At 41.0% G+C, this 21,128-nt stretch overlaps 2 protein-coding genes across 7 annotated transcripts in view; both read right to left on the bottom strand.

The window, feature by feature from the left end:
* LOC109398993 (sortilin-related receptor) overlaps positions 1-8,019 on the bottom strand; it is a 51,913-nt gene extending 43,894 nt beyond the window's left edge. Inside the window, exon 1 of the mRNA XM_019671444.3 lies at positions 7,232-8,019. Within this exon, the coding sequence (XP_019526989.3) occupies positions 7,232-7,561 (330 nt within the window). The 5' untranslated portion in view covers positions 7,562-8,019. The remainder of the gene's footprint in view (positions 1-7,231) is intronic.
* Positions 8,020-12,681: 4,662 nt separating this feature from the next.
* The window catches only part of LOC109399010 (spectrin beta chain), a 73,830-nt gene continuing 65,383 nt past the window's right edge, over positions 12,682-21,128 (bottom strand). For all 6 annotated transcript variants that reach the window (XM_062859505.1, XM_062859502.1, XM_062859504.1 and 3 more), the window contains one exon: positions 12,682-15,312. In XM_062859505.1, coding sequence (XP_062715489.1) covers positions 15,309-15,312 — 4 coding nt within the window. In that variant the 3' untranslated portion in view covers positions 12,682-15,308. The remainder of the gene's footprint in view (positions 15,313-21,128) is intronic.

Genomic DNA, 21,128 nt, shown 5'->3' with positions numbered 1-21,128 from the left:
CTCTATAACAACTTCTCTGTCTCAAATAAAGATAAATCAAATCAATCAGTACGAACTCACAAAAAGTATTGCAACAATATTGCATCACCCTGACTCACCTAGATATCTTAAAAACCAGAACACCTACAAAAATGCCGCCTTCAGAAAAGTTGTTGATTTTGGGCTTCTGAATAACTTTGCTGAAGACAGCATCTTTGTAAGTCCTAAGGTTTTGAAGACATTGAGGTGAGTCAGGGTGATGCAATATTGTTGCAATACTTTTTGTGAGTCCGTACTTATGACGGGTAGTGTAAGCTGAAGGATTTTGGAGAAAAAATCGTTGCTTTGCAAATAAAAAAGCTGATAAAGGGAGTGCCATAAAAAAACAAAAATGGATTTGATTCGAAATCGCTGTTAAATGCTGTAATGCTTTGATATTCTTTACTACTCGAGATTTCATATTAAATCTATATATTTTTTTTGAAATATTTTTACCAATTGTTTACCAGTCAACATACTTCGTCGTAGGTAAATAAATATAATATGTGCGTCATACTAGCTATCTTTTGCAGCTGCAGTAGTGTTACAGTAAACAACACAATACCATCCTGTTCAAATGATAACTCCTTATCGATTTTGCTTCAGCCATCAACAACTCACCCTGTTTTGATAACATTTTTTTAGTGCACACCAACACCTTATCATGTTTTTGTACTGCAATTGTTAGGGCCTTAGATCTTGGTCAATTTTTCAAGTTTGAAAGATCATCAACAACGTAGTAACTTTCTTAGGAACCTATAACAATACACATACAACAACAATCGTCTTAAAAATATAACGAAGCCAACAAATCGTTATTTGATTATTCAGATTTGTGCTCTCAAAAATTCAAGGTGTTGCATCGATATACACATCTTCACTTTGAATTTAAAATTCGCGACCACAGTCTATTAGCTGTTTTGTCCGTGTTGGATTCATCCTCAGATTGTTCCCATATTCTCTTCAGAATGTTTGAATTCATGAGATTACTGATGGTTTCCTTACATGTCCTTACATGGCTTTTGCATGTCAAAAGATCGAAAAGATCGATCTCTCTCGAAACTTTTGTTGTTTAAGTATTCCGCTGAATTTTTTTTCTAAATCAGGAAACCGTTCATAATTTCCATGAGATTTTGCATTATAATCCAAAAATAGCTTAAGAAGCAGGGTATGCAAAACGGACCAGACGAAAAAACAAACGCTTTGTCCTAAGCTATATATATGTTGACAACAAACACACTCCGCTCTAGGAATTCCTTCGGAAATTCCTCCAGGAATTCTTCCGGAAATTCCTCTAAATATTCCTCCGAGATTCCACCGGAAATTCCTACACGAATTCCTCCAGAAAGTAATTAAGGAGTTTCTCTTGGCCTTCTTCCGGGATTTCCTTCGAGAATCACTCAGGGAGTTCCTCCCGGAATTTCTCCAGGAGTTCTTCCGAGAGTTCCTCGGAGAAGTCCTCCAGGAGTTCGTCGTAGAAGTCCTCCAGGAGTTCCTCTAGGAATACCTCCGGGCAAAACGCCATGAGTTGATTAGAAAGTTCCTCCAGTCTCGTGAATTCCTCCACAAAAGATTTTCTCAAGGAATTCCTTCCGGGAGTTCCTCCGGAAATTCATCCGAAAATTCCTCCAAGAGCTCCTCCCGGAAACTATCAGAGGAACTTCCTGGGAAAAGTCTTGGGGAACTCCCGCACTCCGGAGGAACTTATACAGGATCTCCATGAGGAACTTCTGGAGAAACTCTCGGTGGAACTGCTGGGGAAATTTCCAGAGAAACTCCCGCAGGAATTTCCTGGGAGATTTCCTGTAGGAATTCTCAGAGGAATTCCCGAAGGAAATCTCCGAGGAACTCCTGGAGGAAATTTTGAAAGCATTTCCGGAAGAATTTCTGAAGCAACTCCCGGAATATATTTTGGAGGAACTCCTAGAGGAAATTTCGGAGGGACTTCCTGGGATAATTCCTGGATGAATTCTCGGAGGAACTCTCGCAGGAAATTTTAGTAGAACTCTTAGGAGAACTTCCTTTAAATATTCCTGGAGAAATGTTTGGGAAAAATCCCGGTGGAACTCTCGGAGGATTGCCCGGAGGAACTCATGGAAGAATTCTCGGAGCGATATCTGGAGAAATTCACGAAGAAGCTCCCGAAGGAATTCTTGATAGCATACCTGGAGGAATTCCCGGAAGAATTCCTAGAATACAGAAATTCTTCGAATGTATTACCTGTTTGAATTGCTCTCATTATTTCGAGCATAAACCCTAAGACCCATCCAGCTCATTGGTCTGAGAATGCATCTACTTGTTCACTGTGAGTAAGCAAACAAAGAGATCAACTTATTTGATGGGTCTTCTGATTAGTGCTCGAGAAAATCCGAATGGAATTATGCGTCTAGCAGCATGTCTTCAACAAAGTTGTTTAGAACAACAACTACTTCGTGGTGGTGAATTGCATAGTTATAAATATCATCATGTCATGTGGCGCTAGTGTGCGTAGTTACTTCCGGTACAAGTTTGGTGAGATGCATCAATAAATTCACGCCAGGTAGGGAGGTACAATCTTCAGCAAAGCTGTTAAGTGACTTCGATCGCTGCCAGGAAATCAATCACAAAATCTCGAATTATACAGCCACGTGGCTCTAGTATACATAGATACGGACACCGTTTTCAGCTAGAAGATGTACAGACCGAACTAAACTTATCACTAGACAACGGACACGACACACATTACTAGCACCAGTGGATACGAGAAAGAAACATTTCTTATACGAAAAGTTTCATCACTCGGAGCGGGAATTGAACCCTCACCCCATGCCATGGTACGGTTATACCAACAGTTATACGCTAGGTGAAGCTAACCACACAGCCACGAGCCTCCACATAGATTGCATGTTTGTTCGTTTGTCCACCGTGTGTATCAGATGTCCATGCCATACCGAAAACCCTCCAAGAGTTTCATCAAAAACTACCCCTAGAATTCTTTAATGGATTTCCCCTAGAGATTCGTTTACGGAATCATTTAGGGATTCCTTCAAAAATTCCCCCTGTCATTCCTTAACCCTAGTAGGATGTTGGGGTCAATATGAGTCAGATATGCACGTTGAACGTACACTACGCCATCGTGGTGCGGAAAACCTTACATCTTAGGAGAGTTAAATCCTTCAAGTAATTCTTCGGAACTACCTCCAGGATTCCGAAGAATTACTGCAGGAATCCTAGTATGGATTTCTTCGTTGATTTTCCAGGGATTCCTTCAAGAGTTCATTCAGAGATTCTTCTAAAGCTTTCTTTGGAAATTACCCAGAGATTTCTTAGTGAATTCCTCCAGGGATTTTTCTCGGGAATCTCCCTAGAATTTTTAACTCTCTTTTCCAGGAATTCCTTCGGCAATACCTGCAGAGATTCCTACGTGAGTTCCTTCTGAGTATCATTCGGAAATTCGTACAAGTATTTCTTCGGGTATTTTTCAAGTGATTTCTTAGAGGATCCTTGTAAGGATTTCTTCAGAAATTTTCCTAAGCAGTAATTCTTCAAGAACTCATCCGGAGATTCTTCGTGATTCATTCGTGAAAGAATTTTATAGGGTTTTTATTAAGAACACTTTCGAAAAATCATTCATGAATTCTTCCTGTAATTTGTCTAAATATACCTTCTGGAATACCTGTGGAAATTTCTTCAAGATTAGATTCTTTGTTTATGTTTTTGTTTTTATTTTATCTATTATTATTTTTTCATCTTGTATCAAGGTCTTAATAAATCCCGGTAGAACTCCTGCAGGAACTTTTGGAGAAACTCCTGGGAGAACTTTCTGGGCAAATTCCTGGAGAACTCTTGAAGGTACTCCAGGAGGAATACTCTCCAGTCAACACACGATCATATATGATGTTGAATAGGATGCAAAAGTGGAGGCGATATACGCACACTTTACACGCGGTTAAATGGAAGCAGGTACGCATATGGCCTCCACTTTAGCATCCTATTCAACATCATATAGGACTTTGTGTTAGCTGGGTCGGAGGAACTCTCACATAAACTTTTGGAGGAACTCCCGGAAGAACTTGCTAGAAAAAATTCTGAAGAAACTCCCGGAGCAATTCGTGGAGGAATTCTCGGATAAAATTCCGGATGAAATCTCGAAGGAATCTCTAGTGACATTCACGGAGAAGCTCCTGAAGTAATTCTTGGAGTTCCTGGCGATATATATGGACGAATCCCCAATCAGATATGTCTCTATAAAATCCATCAGTATTATGTACCAGCGTGCGCCCCGAGATTAACTAGCCTAGGGCTAGAAATCTCGTTAAAAAAAAAAGATTTTAAGAAAATGCTGACCAAGAAATGGAAAAGGCGGCTCCCTGTATGTCAAAAACGTAGTATGCAGGTATTACGACGTTTTTCGGGACAGTATGTTTTAAATAAAAATCAATTTACTTAAAATATCGTGAACAATTAGTTGAAGAACTCGTAAAAAAATCGCTGCGAAAGGTTCTAAAAATTATTCTTATCGAGATTTCAAGATTTCATATGCTATCACTCAACCAATTTCACCTACAATCAAATTTCTGGGGATCTCAGTTCAGTATAAAGTTTCTGATGGAAAATTTGTAGTGTCGATCCTTCAGCTACGACAGTCGTCGGTAGGTCGAGTTGTTGGAAGAGATTGCAAGCAGACAGAGGCATATTGAAAGAAGAATGTAGAATTTTATACACCTAAATGGAGTAAAAAGAGTGGCGATTGCTGATTGGGATAGGGAAGTGGAATCATCTCGGCAGGGCTTCCAGCGGCGTCATGGTTGCGATTTTTTCCGCAGTCAAGTTCGCAGATTGTCAACAATCCTCGGTACCGAATTACGTAATTTATGTTAAGTCCTTTGCTGTCAGATCGGTGTAACAGGCTAAATATAATTTAAGGCAACGGAATAAAATACACGGTTATGAATATTATTGGGTACCGGACTGGACACACAAAATTTAATGGTTTTCTTTGGAACATCGAGGTCAAAAATAAGGCCGCGGCACTTTTAAAAAGGAATTCGGGGAGGAAGCAAACATCGAATACAGCAAACTGTATGTAGTTGTTTTATTTTTTTTTTTTCAGCACATAACAATAAATAATAATAAAACACCATGTCTAGGTTGTAACTGAAATTAAATTATATAGTTGAATTTCTTTTGGCCCTGTGTTTCCACTGCAACGGGGTCTTTATCTTCAACCAGGGTTTTTTCCCGTGGGTATTTTCCTTGTTCCTCGAATGGAAACTTTATTTTTCTGCCATCACATTTTTCTATTGTGGAACAGGCAAAAACACAATAGATATACTCACACAAATTATCCAATCAAAATTTTACAGCTAAATTGGATGCATAAATTACGGATTAGCTATTCGACTTTCTTTGAAGAGCCCAAAAACGCAGTTTAAAATTTACCATAATTAATCTTACATTTTATCAAATAATCTTACATACAACTCAGTGATAACAAAGTGCACTGCAGTCGAATGATAATACAAAGTGCATTGACCACATCTAAATCCGCTCGTTGTCCCGATTAACCGATACCACACATTACTGGATTGGCATATTGCAGATGCACACTTGTCAATCAGTATGTACCTACCCTGTAAGCCGCATATATTTACACAGATGAGTACGTGTAGTGAATGGTATTAAAACTGAACAAAGCAATAGATAATGCGTTTATTATTGACTGTTTGCTGATTGAATGGTACCATCGACTATACACAATTTCGAAGAACACGCGTTCGATTCGTCTGAGATGGAAATGTTTATTACAGGATGCGACATCATTTGAGCTGGGGGTCCTATTTTGGTCACTCTTCGCTCATAACTCTCATTCAACTTTATAATATCAATTAAGAAGATTAGAAGCATACACTCCTTTGCTGCGTGACAAAAAACACGTTTGAGTAAATGAAGCTCAAAAATTTTCATCAATTGTTCATCCCATACAAAATGTATGGAATTAAAAAATTAACCCATTTTTCCTCGATATATATTGTAATTTTTCTAATCATCGCAAAAATTATTAAAAAAAAAGTTCCGAAAAGCGTGCATTTGCCACATTGTTCTTGGGGATCACCGGAGATGACTCTCAAAGTTCTTATAGAATTTCGTTGTACAACAATTCTCCATGAGGCTATTGTCTTACAATGCGATACTTTTAAATGGAATGTGTGTGGATATTGCGGTGAATTTATTTGTGATATCAATAGTTTCTTAAATCTTAAAGATTTATATCATACAAGTTTCATAATTTTGACGACAATGTTTTCAATGGATACTATTAACATAAATAATTGCTTGAAACTTTGTTCTAAAAATATTAAAATTGCGATAATTTATGCCAAACTCAACAAAACATAACAGCTAAATTGTTTTCTGGAGGAATCCACAATTTCGAATGAAACTTTGTTTTACCTGGAATATCTCGACTTTCTCAAAGAAATACGACAGCAAAATTAATAATTTAGTCTTACTAAATGATGAAATGTGCACAAACTTGATATGTGGACAAATTCACCCAAAATTATTTCAGGAACTGTTATTAATATCCCTTTTGATCTAATAAGGAATAACTAACTACATTTTGATTGATTGATTTGTCTTTATTTCAGAGACTTTCAGCATTTGGCGCTAACTACATCATATTATACTTCATAGTTTGTATTTGTATATGTATTTATTCGTTAGCTTATTATAATATGTAGTGACATTTTTTTCATTTAGTTCATTAGGTATCCATTAATTGTATTGTAGGGTCTTGTACCATTTGGGTAGGTGTACCTATTTTGGGAACTTTCCGCTATAACTAAGTCAATTTCAAACCAATTGATTTGAATTTTTGTATAGAGTAAGATACTGTACGTGCCTAACTCTATACAAACATTCAAATCAATCCGTTTGAAATTGACTTAGTTATAGCGGCAAGTGCCCAAAATAGGTACACCTGCCTAAATGGTACAACACCCTATTTATTCTGTGAAACGGTAACCTGTAGTTGGAAATGTTTAATTAGGTTAAAAGAACAAACATTAGATTTTTTTAATGTTTGTAAAATAAAAACAATTTGACATTTTTTTTACATTTGCATTAAGTATTTCGTTGTTTAAATAAAGCCAATCAGTTTTTGAACTTTTCAAAGTAAATTACAAAACAAACGTTGATACCTATTCAAAGTAAAGAAAAAACAATATCTTACCTTCGCCTCGATTACTGGACGAACGGAATTTTTGCTATCCTTCCCCGCCGCTGTCAACGAGGATGCTGCTGATCCAGTGGCCGATGACCCTCCCGTTCCGTCAGCGCTACGTTTCATTCGATTGAATCCATTCAAACCATCGGTTCCACTCTCATCCGCAAATCTGTTAATCACGAATGATCGCTCCGGGCCTTGTCTCTCGTAGTCCACAAAAAGGATGTCCGGTGGAAATCCGTGTCGAACGGCAGCGGCTGCCTGGGCAGCCGATCCATAAAGAAGACACACCAGCATCATTGTCAAAACGATAAAACACATACGATGACGCGCCATTTTGATTTCTTTTTCTCTTTTCCGCCGTCAAGATTTCTGCCGAAGGCACACAGAATCAACCAACTCCCGAAGATAATGCGGCTGCTAGGAAACTGCACAGGAAGCACTGTTATTCACCTCTGCTGGGTAGGATTTTATTGGAAAAATCCTTCACTTTCTTTATTTGCACTAGCACAGCCGATAAAAATTTTTGCTTTAGGCAAAATTTCACCTGCACGTACACACGGCTCTCACTTCTACGGCGTAGTATCAATTTCTTATGTTTACCCGCTAGAACCAATTAAGAGATATTTGCGCTTAAGATTATGATTACTTTGCAAGTAATAATTTAATTTGCCAAAATGCAACAAAAGCTACATCTTTTTTTTACTTTTCACACTCCGCGTCGTCACACGTTATAAACACTCCGAGAGAGACGATGCATCCACGACGAAAACTCAACAGAGACTGACAGAAATACAAATTCTGACGGAAGACAGACCGTGAACGGAACGAATGGAAATGGAACGAATGACAACACGAAATGATATGAAAGAGGAATTCAATATTTACACTGTGCTGAAAAAAGTACAGTCGGGACCCGCTGGTTTTTATTTATATAGTCCATTTTACGAGGGCCCATATAGCCGAGGCGGTAAACGCACGGGTATTCAGCATGACCATGCTGAGGGTGACGGGTTCGATTCCCGGTCGGTCCAGGATCTTTTCGTAAAGGAAATTTCCTTGACTTCCTTGGGCATAGAGTATCTTCGTGCCTGCCACACGATATACACATGCAAAATGGTCATTGGCAGAGGAAGCTCTCAGTTAATAACTGTGGAAGTGCTCATAGAACACTAAGCTGAGAAGCAGGCTTTGTCCCAGTGAGGACGTTACGCCAAGAAGAGAGAGAGAGACGAGCCCATTTTATGAATGAATTTTGACAGGAGGTAGCGTCCAATAACCCGTGAAAATCAATTGACCAATCCAAATTCCTATGTGGTAGTGGTTTGTGTTCAGATTTCCCGTGTTAATCTATCTGTAAGAACTTTGTAAACATCTTTTCTGCCGGTGGACGCATAAATGTCCCATGTGCAAAAACAGACAATCGAGAAAATTGCGTCCAAAGTTCGAAAAAAGTCAATTGTCTCAACTATGAAGTATAAGTGCTGAATCGTGTTCTAACATCAACCAATTTTTAACTTGATCACTATTTTTTGTTTTAGAGCGATTTTATAGTTCCATAGGATTTCCAATGAAACGTGACGCTTATGCGTCCACTTTTAAGAATGTTACAAATCGGCCATGCAACCAATTAGACGATTGGTTGTGTACTAGTAGATATGAAAATGATCGATATTTCCGTATCATAATGGATTCGGGACGGAAAACGTAAATTCAATTTTCGCCGCTCGTTAAAATTTCAAACACCTTGTAAACAAGCTCGCTGAACTGTCAGACAAAGTGAGGTTAGATCAGGTGCTTGCAGTACCCTATACTTTTGATGAGGCACCATCGTGGGCACCATACAGCAGCGACACATATAGTTTATTGCATTGCTAACTGGACTGCGACAGAGTGCGGAATCTTAAATATTGCCTGTTGCGAAGATTTGTAGATTCCGACGCGAATAAATGATTAGGCTCATTTTCAGCGTAGGTGCGTTATAAATGTTTGTTTACAATGCAAAACTATCACCAAATGTGTACCGAACAACACAGCGTAAAATATTCACCAGGACGCGGTCTGGTTTTATATCTGTGGGCCCACGCAAGAAAAATCCACGCAACTAATTTTCGCGCAGGAGTCTAAACAGGTGGAATCTCCGCAATAAAAGTGCGATATTGCATCAAATCGTTCCGGTGTCTTCACCGCACTTATCCATCATGAGCTAATGAATAAGTGCGGTGAAGACACCGAAACGATCTGACACCAAATCACACTTTTATTTGAGATTCCGCACTTCCTCGTCGCACTTTTAACTGGGCAATGCGCAATACAATTTAGAGCACACACACTAAGATTCTGATTTTCCAGCTCAGTAAAATTTTCGCTGAGTTCTGTAATTTTTTCATCTTTTTACTGAGTTTGCAACAGCAGATTTAACTCGGCACACTCGGTAATCAATATTTACCGTTCATCAGTAACGATATTTACCGTTCATCTGTAATTTTTGACACTTTATTTGCAGAGCTCGTTAACTTATTTACAGAGTATTCAGCAAAAGAGATAACCGAGCGTACCGAGTTAAATCTGCTGTTGAGAACTCAGTAAAAAGATGGGGAAAATACCGAGCTGATCTTAGTGTGCATACTCATGCGCTAATTTGCCTGCATACACTGAAACCTCCATTTAAGTCGATGCATGGCTGATCGAAAATAATTTTTACCATGCAGGCAATGACAAAACTATGGACTTTTATATTTTTAACACTTCGCATGACAAAGGAGATTTGTCAAAAAATATAAAACTGTATAGTGTAGTCATTGCCAGTACGGTAAAAATTATTTTCGATCAGCCATGCATCGACTTAAATGGAGGTTTCAGTGTAATCGGGTATTGGTTGCATATACCGTCTACCCCCGTTGGTTTGACCGCATCTAATCTGTACACTTTTTATTTTTTTTTTTTTATAGAATGAGATAATCTGCAACAGATTCCCAAGAGGTGGTTCCTCGGGTGATGTGGGGATCGACCCAATAAAAACTCATTCTCTCTCTTCCTTACTTTCGTGGTACGCCCGTTAGGGATGACTTCGAGAAGCACTTTTTAATTTGACCCCCGCTAATCTGCACATCGTTCAAACTAAAAATGGTTCGAACGTCATTCTGCTCATGGAACGGGGTGAAATGGAACACAGAATCCAAACAAAACAGCAAAAGGGTTACCATCAGTGTGTTTTTCGATACCCACAGGGTAACTAGAAGTTCAAATTATAATGCCCGTTGGTTTGCATGAGGTGTCGTTCAAACCAACGGGGGTAGACGGTACTTGCAATTTTGCAATTGCATTAAAACCACGCTGCATTTGCTCACTTGCAGAAAGAGGCAAATATTTCAAATCAGGTTATCAGTTTTCAAATTTTCAAGATTAGTGCTCTTGAAAATGTCTGTAAGATTTCAAGTCTGCTATTGCAGAAGCCATGTATTCTCGGATGCTTCATCTCAAATGCGACTATCTCGAAATTTAAAAAAAGTGCCGTTGTACCACAGAGAAACAGACGTCACACACTGCTCGCCTCCCATCAATCACCTTTTCAACAGCTGATTCAAATATTCGGTAGTAAGACGATTGACCACTCGCTGCGCTGATATCTTTTTTGCTCATGTTTGACGTTTGCTCACTACTGCAACCTGCCAAACAAAATAAATTTAGCATTGGGCGATTACGTTTTCGTGACTAATTTTCTTCTAAGGGTTACGGGGGTTACGTTTGTTTCTCTGTGGTTGTGCTGAACGGTTCCCTTTCATAAATAAAAGCATATTTGACTTAAAAAATGCTTTGTTTCAAGTTTTTACAATATAACAACGACGTTTATATACATTCAACGTGGATTTTAATTTTGGTTTTTTTTTTTGTAAAAGTGGCCATTCAGTATTTCAAGATTTGCAATATGAACAAATTTTCAAATCGGTCCACTAGTTTTTTCAAGATATCGTAAACACCATAACAACACTTTTAAAAACAGAATTGAGATATTTTAACTATGGGACACTTATGGTGTAGTACTACATTTGTAGTAATGAGCTGAATTTTAGTATGGTGAGAAAGTCAATTCTCCGTTTCTGCAATGAAATGGTGTAAAAAGCGTGGGTATTATGATTCCTTGCCTAATTTGATGCTGTTTGAGCAAAACTTTGGATAACTATGTTGTTTATGTTGCAAGAAATGGAGAAAACAACAACACTGTTGCTCAAAGTTATAGAAAGCACCATGGGGTGCCCTTATTTCGTGGGAGTCCAAATTTAGCTAACTGGTAAAATTTAAAGAACTAATTATTCAGTTGTACATATTTTACTTCAGGTATTATTATAATAGATAAAGTGAAATTTGGGCAATTGAACAATTAGTTCTATGATTAAAGGGTGAGTCGTTAATAGGAGGCAATCAGTGAAGTACTAGATTGAAAGTAGTGAGCTGGATTTTTGTATGGTGAGATGCTCAATTCTCCATTTTTGCAATGAATTGGTGCAAACAGCGTGGGTTATATGATGTCTTGGCTAATTTGATGCTGTTTGAGCAAAAGTTCGGGTAACTTTGTTGTTGTATTATTTATTTCATGCAACTTCAACAACACAGCTACCCAAACTTTTGCTCAAACAGCATCAAATTAGTCAAGAAATCATAATACCCACGCTGTTTGAACCATTTCATTGCCGAAATGGAGAATTGAACATCTCACCATACAAAAATCCAGCTCACTACTTTCAATCTAGTACTTCACTGATTGCTTCCTATTATTGTGCCACCCTACCTTCAACTGATTCGCAAAATGTCTACAGTTAAACGAAATGAAACCAAATTTTTACAGTAGTTTAGTATATGTATGTATTTCAACTTTTTGATATAGGTTCAAATTTAGGATGTGTTTTAGTGAAATTCACGACATTTTCAATCAACGCCCTCCATGTGAACATGTTCAGGCTCCACTTGAAACAAATAATTAAAGCTCTTTGGTTTGCTTATGCGCATCGTGCCTGATTTCCACCCAGCTCCAAGCTTATGTTTCACTGACAACCATTCATGAAACCTATTGACGAACATTAAGATGATCCGATCATGTATAACCATTAATTGTTCCAAGGCGCGATACCAGGATTTTTGATTTTAGCATGTGATTGTACAACATCTTTTTGAGAACTGTTAATCAAATTTATTCTATGTCGACCGAAATCCCACTGATAATTGCTCAATTCATTATATGTAAACATCAGACTATATGGAGAAACTGTGCAAAATTTGGTTGATTTTGGTGAAGTAGGAAAAAAGTTATGTTAGTTTGATAATGGCACAATAATTATCGACTCACCCTTTATGATATCTAAATCTTATCAGTTAGCGAAATTTGGATCCGCACGAAATTAGGGCCACCCACAGTATATTATTTTCAAGGAATGTGATATATACAAATGGTAGAAGTATCATATTTCTCTCGTTTTATTTGAAATTTCAGAGTAGCGATCTTTGTTTGATTATTTTTGATAACAATTAAATATTGATGTTTTCATTTTTATATCAAGGGATTTTTGACTTTCAGATAGTTTTTTACATGTTTAGTTCGTCTTACTGGGTTCTAGAAAATAATATTCAATCGCAGATGTAAATATATTTTTTCTTTTACTTTTTCTTATATAAGGTTCACCAAGGAAAATTGCAAATAGCGAGAAAATCGGATGTACTACGAGCGCTGTTGTAGAAATTGGAAACGGCTTCACTTTGACCACGAATTGTTTCAATAAATTAAATAAATTGATATATTTTTTTAGAAAACATTTGTACTAGCCGATCGGAATTAGGCATTTGTATCAAACATCACAACTCACTTGCTGTAAGTGGAAAACGTAGTAATTTTTATCTATCCTTAGAAATGCTCTAGCCCATCCAATTTTCCATTCCAAGTGCACTTTCAACTTGTTACGATGTTAACGGTCCTTCGTGAGTATATTATATTTCTAGAATTCTAAGACTCTCCACAAGATGTCACTGAATCAGCATTTTGTATAATATTAATGCATTATCCGCTTTCTTTTACGTTTGAAGTAAAACAAATTATAAGCATTATTATTTCATACGTTTATTTTTGTTTTGATACTCACAAGCTGGCAGTTTAAAAATATACTTGATTGATTTTTTATACTTTTGTATAAACAAATTTTCTTTTACATAGCGCGCTAATATATTTGTTGTTCTTCTTTTGCGATTTTCCGTTTTTATTTAGTACTTTCTTAAAAAGAAAAAAAGAAAATAAATAATGTACGGCCTAAAATAAACAGAATTACGATTATATTTATTCTAAGCTTTTCATTAAAATTATTTTATCGTTTTGTCGAAACATTGAAATTGTTTTCATTGTGTGTGTATATTATTGCAATGACATTTTTCTCCATATAGATAATAGTGCTCTTACTTAATTAACGAATAAACGACCGATATTCAAGCTTTAACATGACCATCCAGTACTTCGTCGATCAGCTGCTCTGCACTTCCGTGATAGATTGTATCGGCCGGATCATATCGTTTCACTATGAACAACTATAAACTATTTTAGTTGTGTTTTAATGGTAAGACGAAATAAAATCAGAAAATATGGAGAAAGCTTGATAGCTACGCATAATTTATATAAACCAGGAATTTAGAGGAAATTGCATACCAAGAATACTAATATTATCTCCGTATTAGTAGAATTATCAGAATTCTTCATATGCTGTCTCCAAAATTTGTATCTTTTCTTTGAAAACCCAATCAAACTCCTTCGAATTGGTTCAAACCGATCTGTTCTAACCGGTTGCGTCGTGGTACTTCTTCTTTTCTCGCATAATTGTAATCGTTTGTGCTGCAATACTTCATATTACAATGGAAAGCGCACACCTAGACCTCACAAAGAAGCGAACTCATTCACACTTTGATAAATTGCATTCCATCAAGCGTAATCGAAAAAAAGCTTTGATAGGAGGTATAAAACGTGTAGAACTAAGAGTGCATCCCTAAAGATTTTGGGCTTAGGATATACACAAACACCACTAACGGAATAGAAATGTCCAAATCCAAACTCTGCGATATTTTTCAAGGTATTGTTGAGTTGGCCATGGCTGACTGGATTACTACATTATGTCCTTATTTCTTGAACTTTGTTTACGAAAATAAAGAAATCAGGTTTTCTACGTTGTATGTCTAATACGTGTCGCCACTACTGGCCTTTCGACAATTATCAAGGGTCACGCTCTTCTTTTTCTTACAATTTCTTTTCTCACGAAACGAAATCGAAGACTTTGTGGGATTTCAAAGAGGTTTTGTATTTTTTCTTCCGTTAAGTTCGTCTAGGATAAAATAAATATGTATTATATAGATGTACATTATTTTTAAAACTAGATTTCGTCAGTTTTTCTTAAATTTGGTTCCAAATCAGCTTTAGCGGAGCGCGTTTGCCTTGTTCAAATGTTCTTAATTCGACAACGTTGATTCTCTATTTAAACAATACACTTTTTTACTTCTTAAAGAGTTCTAAATTTCTGTAGCTGTTATTGCGAAGACGCTGCCATTTGTTGCGAAAATCTTAAGAGATAAAAGTTGTGTTGCTTGCGCTCGATAATGAGTTGTGATGATTGTTGATGGAATTGTAGTAGTAGATGAAACTCCCGAAAACCAGAATCACCTGGATTGTACTCATTGCGATATCTCCGTATTTGTGAGTGTTCTATATTCGCTACGTGCCTGCTCTTGTTATTCACTGGACTAAGCAGAGATATTATTAAAGGTTGCTCTAAACATATTAGTGGTTCCTGACGCGTTTTCAAACTGAGAAGTTAGTCAACAATGATTAACCACACAAGTGCTTGTTTACTACCTTTGCTGCTTATCGCTTTTATATTATCCATTTATTACTTTTCAGCCGTTGGTGCTGTAGACAGTACGTACTTAAAATCACTAACAACTAATTAAAACAGAAGAAGGTTGTCCAATTGGGTTTAGTACAGTTTTTGTTGATTTATCGCAAACGATTTTTGCATAGATGTGTCGATATCGGATCATGTATGTTTTTGTAAAGATTTTAACTGGAAATAAAATGAAAGAAAATGAAGAAGAGAAAATAGGTAAACATGTTTATCACACAATTTAGATATATTTGTACTTAACTATTATTGTTTTTTTTTTTAATTAATATTTCTGTGCCGCGCAAATGTATTCCAAGCAATAGTAGTGGTAGCTTTGCATTATTATTAATATTTTTTTTTGATAAATGCCAATATAGAGCGACATTTGATTCGCTACATGTAGAACATTTAGAAGTTTAATTTTATTCGGTGGCTTAAGAACAAGTCTACGTTGAGTCTTATACTTATGACACACATGAATCACTGTATAAAATTGCGCTTGAAATGAGTGCCATACTGAAAATTCTCTCAGTTCAAATCAGTCTTGTTAGAATTTTCTTGATACTGCGTACCGTTGTACAAGAATCACACTCGTATCACATGTCTGTCCGGGGTATTAACAAGGGCGAAACAGCTTTCTATCTGTTCCGTCGGAGGAACAGCACAGGACCGATAGTTCGATGGGAAGGAGGGGGACACTTTAGCCTCTGTAAAGGCTGTGGCTTCCACTGGGGAGGAAAAGGCGGGTTTCACTAAAAACTACTTAACTAGATGTATTTCGCGTCTGTACAGGTTCGTGGTTGAAAGAAGACTGTTTTCTCTGCACTGCGCACGCAATCTTCCAAGGAGAAGGAGGTAGAAAAAACTACATGCGCTGCGCTGTGGCTATGATGAAAACTTCCATTTACATAGGCGGTGGTGCGATGGTGCGGTCGTCGTCAGCTGGCACATAAGGACACGCGGCTACGCGTGGTTGGTCGGTCGATCCTTGCATGATCAATCATTACGTCATCGCTCGGTGGGCAGGCACAAACAACGTGGTGTGTGTGAGGGTGATAGGGTGATTGTTAGTGGGTTTGGAGCCGTAAATTACTCGCGGCGACTCGAGGTTAGTTTGGGTGGGAGATGCGGTCAAAATCTAAATGGTACTTCGCGTTGGGAGCGAACATACTCCCGGGCCGGAAAAGGTGGAAACATGTAGAACTGTGGACTTGGACAGGGAGGCAACTATCATGGCAACTCAGGAGGACTAACAATCAGGAAACTTTCATTGATCTTTTAGGAGAATTATTCTTTCAAAAGGGATTTAGGGCAGGCTATGTGGACACACTTTATTGTTCAACTTTAGAATAACTTAGGGAAACTTCTTAGGTGGACTTGGTAACTTCAAAACTGGACAATGGGACTTCACTATTCGGGAACGCTATGAGCTCGGGAGGACAAAACTTCTTTGTAGGTTTGAATGCATCACTTTATGTCTTTAGGAAAGGAGGAAAACTACTTCTGTGGACTTCAAACTGCAGGAATTGAGCTCATGTTCTAGAGGATTACTGTGGACTGTAAGAAAGAAACTAGGAGGATAAACAATGACGGATTCATGCTTCAGGCTAGGAATTGAAATTCTACCGGAGGTGGATCGTTTCTATTGTGGACTGTATTTAGATATCTTGGAAGAACTTGCAACTAAGGATTCATGGTATCAGCGTAGGTGCTCGAGGAGAGACATAAGGACAAAATTCAAAATGAAAGCGTAAAATACATGACTGAATACTTTGACATCGTAGGAATGGAGGTTTCAAACTATCTAAGATTGAAGAAGAGGACTCACTTTGAACACCGGGGAACAAATCATAACACGTAGGAAGGCAAACTCAGTCAGGTGGAATTTCTAAAGGAGGCATATCAATGTTCAACGGCAATTTAGGAAAGGTACTTGGATTATTAGCAGGATCTTCATCTTCGGAGGAACAGGAACTCACAAGGTGATCAGGTTTCAGACTATGGTATGGGCTCTAGGTGTTATTAGGAGAAGGGACTCAAACTTCACAGGAAACTATTTCATGGGATGGAATTTCATTCAGGGCTAGGCAAGGACAATCAACAATAAGGAACTCAACATAGGTATGGAATGACAACTCAATGACGGTAGAGGAAGGCAACTTGGTTAACTTGTTAGGGGTTTCAATGGAGGACTGGGGGAACCACTCAAAGCCAGGATAGGGAATCCACACACCACAGATCGAATGCTTGCTCACCTGTGGCGTCTGGCTCGTCTTTCTTCGGGTCGTTGGGTGGACGCGTTCGGGACACGCTCTCTGGGATGGCTTCGCTGGGTCGGGATCGCTTGGATGGTTCATCGGGAGGCTTCCTCGGCCTTTGGTCGGAATGGAGTTGCTTGCATTCACCAGTCTGGCTGACCGGCGGCTGATCCAGTGGTGGTTGGTTTATCATCGACAACACCACGATCCAATTCTTCTTCTCGGGAGGTTCTCTAACTACCGGACGGGTTCCGGCTATCTTCGGGCTTGGGACTCGTTCTTCCAGGCTCTGGATCTGCTTGAGTGCCGGATGGATTCCGGCTGTCGTTGGAGGTAGCTTCTTGGTTGGACACATCTCGATCTTCGGAATAGGCTTCGCAATTCGCTGGATGCCGGCAGACATAACAGGAGGGAGAACCGACGGGTTCTCTGTAGGAGTGCCAGTTGACGTCAGGCTTGAGTTGGTCACCGGACGGGTTTCGGCAGGCTTCGGGACGGGTTTTTCCACTGGACGGCTTCCAGCGAACTTCAGCGGTGGCTTGGTTACCGGACGGAGACCGGCTGACACTACGAAGGGCTTGGCTGCCGGACTGGTACCGGCGGACATCACGATTGACTTCACCACTAGACTGGTTCCAGTGGACTTCGGAAACGGCTTGGGCTTGATCATCGAACTGGTGCCGACGGGCTTCAGGAACGTCTTGGCCATCGGGCAGGTACCGACGGACTTCGAGGACAGCTTGACCACCGGACGGATACCGATGGCTATCATGATGGACTTCGTCACCGGACGGGCACCGGCGGACGTCAGAACTCGCTTTCGCACTGGACTGGTACCAGTGTGTTTCGGAAGTGACTTGAACACCGGACAGGAACCGGCGGACATCTGGACGGACTTGACCACCGGACGGGCACCGATGGGCATCAACTTCGGTTTGGTTGCCGGACAGGAACCGGCGGACTTCAGGGCGGAACTGTCTACTGGACAGGTTCCAGCAGACCTCGGGATTAGTTTCACCATCGGAGTCGAACCGATGGACATCGGATTGGAATTGCCCACCGGGCTGGTTTCAATGGGCATCGGAATCGACGTGGCTACCGGAGGAGGACCGGCAAACATCGTGGGCGTCTTGGCCGCCGAACGGGTATCGACGGTTGGCTTGACTACCGAGCTGGTACCGATAGACGGTGGGCGCAGGCAAGGCTTGCCCACTGGACTGGCACCAGCGGACATCAGGAGTGGCTTGTCCACCGGACAGGAACCGGCAGATATCTGGGAAGACTTGGCCACCGGACAGGAACCGATGGGCATCAGGTTGACTTTGACCCCCGGACGGGAACCGGCAGGTAACTCGTGCGACTTGACCACCGGACGGGAACCGGCAGACTTCTTGGCCGCCGAACGGATATCGATGGTTGGATTGACTATCGGGCTGGTACCGATAGACGATGGACGCAGGCTAGGCTTGCCCACTGGACTGGCACCAGCGGACAACAGGAGTGGTTTATCCACCGGACGGGAACTGGCAGGCATCTCGTTGGGCTTGAGCATCGGACGGGCACCGATGGGCATCTTGGTTGGTTTGACCGTCGGACTGGAACCGACGAACATCATATCGGAGTTATTCACCGGACGGGGACCGGTAGATTTCTTGGTCGTCTTGGCCGCCGAACGGGTTGCGACGGGCATCAGGGCGGAATCTACCACCGGAATGGCACCGGTAGACCTTAGGATTGAATTGCCTGCCGAATAGGATCCGGTCGCGCGCTGGAACTGGAGTACCGGATAGGAACCGGTCGTAGACTCGAACTGTGGGGTTACCGAACGGGATTCGGTCACAAACTGCAGCTTCTGGGATACCGGAAGGACACCGGTCGGGTTCTGTTGCGGTTGGAATGCCGGACGGGAACCGGCCTTACACTGGAGTGACGGGGATACCGAACTGGATTCAGTCACGGACTGTAACTGTCGTGGTACCGGAAGGGGACCGGTCGGAGTCTGTTGCTGCTGGTTTGCCGGAAGGGAACCGGCCTTGCACTGGGGCGGATGTGGTACCGGAAAAGATCCGGTCGGATTCTGGGACACCGGAGGCAATCCGGTTGGCTTCGGGATTCGCTTCGGCATGGGCTGGAATCCTGGTGGCGGTCGGAACGGCTTCAGCACCGGATGGAATCCGGTAGGAATCGGAATCGTCAGCTTCGGATAAACTCCACTCGGGTTGAATGGAATTTGGTACGGGTTCACCACCGGATCGGTTCCGGAAGGCGCTTTGCTTGACGTCGGTGTCTCTGGTTCTTCGGATGGAATGCCGACAAACTGGGCCGATGGCGGGGCTGCCGACTCGGGAATAGTGACCTCGGCGAAATCACTCTCAGGTTGGACCTCGGCTGGCCCACGCAAAGGAATCTTCTTGTCGGTGGAATCTTCGCCGCGGCGCGGCTTCTCGGCCTGGATTGGATTGGTAACACTTGTACTCACCTCTTTCTCTTTCGGCAATGACGAGAATGGCCTCTCCACCACGGCAGGAATCGGAACCGGTTGTTCCGTCGTTTGGCTCGGTGACTGGCTTCTTCGGGTTGGAGGGCTGAGCCAGCGTGGTACAGTGGTCGCATCGAAGCAGGTGGATGTTGACTTTCGCTTGTTAAACTTGTCACTGGTGGTCGGGCAGGAAATCAAGAGGGTTTCCACCAGAACACAGGCTTCATTGTGGGCATCTTCGAAGCGCCAGTAATCTTCATCTAACTCCTCGAATCTTTCGGCTGGGAGAACGGATAGGAGTTCCCCATACACTCTCTGATACTTCTGATAGTAGCACTGGAGTTCACTTTCAAATTTCTTCACTTGCAGGAAGTCAGGTTGGATGCCACTATCACATCGGATCTGTTCTCGCAGCTTGTCCACTCTTGCCTCAACTTGGCTACGTTGGGCGAACAGCTTTTCCAATTCGGCCATTTTGCGGTTGGTAACCACTGGTGATTGGGAACCACTGCACACGCGCGCGATTCACTTTCGGATGGAATGGTTCGGACTTCTTCTTTTTTCACTTCATTTGGAATTTGGTAACGCTTTCACTCCGCCAATGAAAGCCATGGAAAATCACTTCTAAACACTGGGGTCGAACTACCGGGGCAGGAACACAAGCAATCCCCTCGGTGGGAAAGCTTTATGCTATCGGCGATAGCAATGGAAGGGAATTGTCCCAATCGGTTGATTGGCGACAACACAGCTGCGGTTGCAGCTTCACAGGGCACTGGATCCTTTATCCGGTTCGCTAGGACCAAATGTTCCGTCGGAGGAACAGCACAGGACCGATAGTTCGATGGGAAGGAGGGGGACACTTTAGCCTCTGTAAAGGCTGTGGCTTCCACTGGGGAGGAAAAGGCGGGTTTCACTAAAAACTACTTAACTAGATGTATTTCGCGTCTGTACAGGTTCGTGGTTGAAAGAAGACTGTTTTCTCTGCACTGCGCACGCAATCTTCCAAGGAGAAGGAGGTAGAAAAAACTACATGCGCTGCGCTGTGGCTATGATGAAAACTTCCATTTACATAGGCGGTGGTGCGATGGTGCGGTCGTCGTCAGCTGGCACATAAGGACACGCGGCTACGCGTGGTTGGTCGGTCGATCCTTGCATGATCAATCATTACGTCATCGCTCGGTGGGCAGGCACAAACAACGTGGTGTGTGTGAGGGTGATAGGGTGATTGTTAGTGGGTTTGGAGCCGTAAATTACTCGCG

Source organism: Aedes albopictus, chromosome 3, assembly GCF_035046485.1.
Source record: "Aedes albopictus strain Foshan chromosome 3, AalbF5, whole genome shotgun sequence".
Taxonomy (NCBI): domain Eukaryota; kingdom Metazoa; phylum Arthropoda; class Insecta; order Diptera; family Culicidae; genus Aedes; species Aedes albopictus.
Note: the sequence above shows the minus strand (reverse complement) of the source record. Positions and strands in the feature narration are given on the sequence as shown.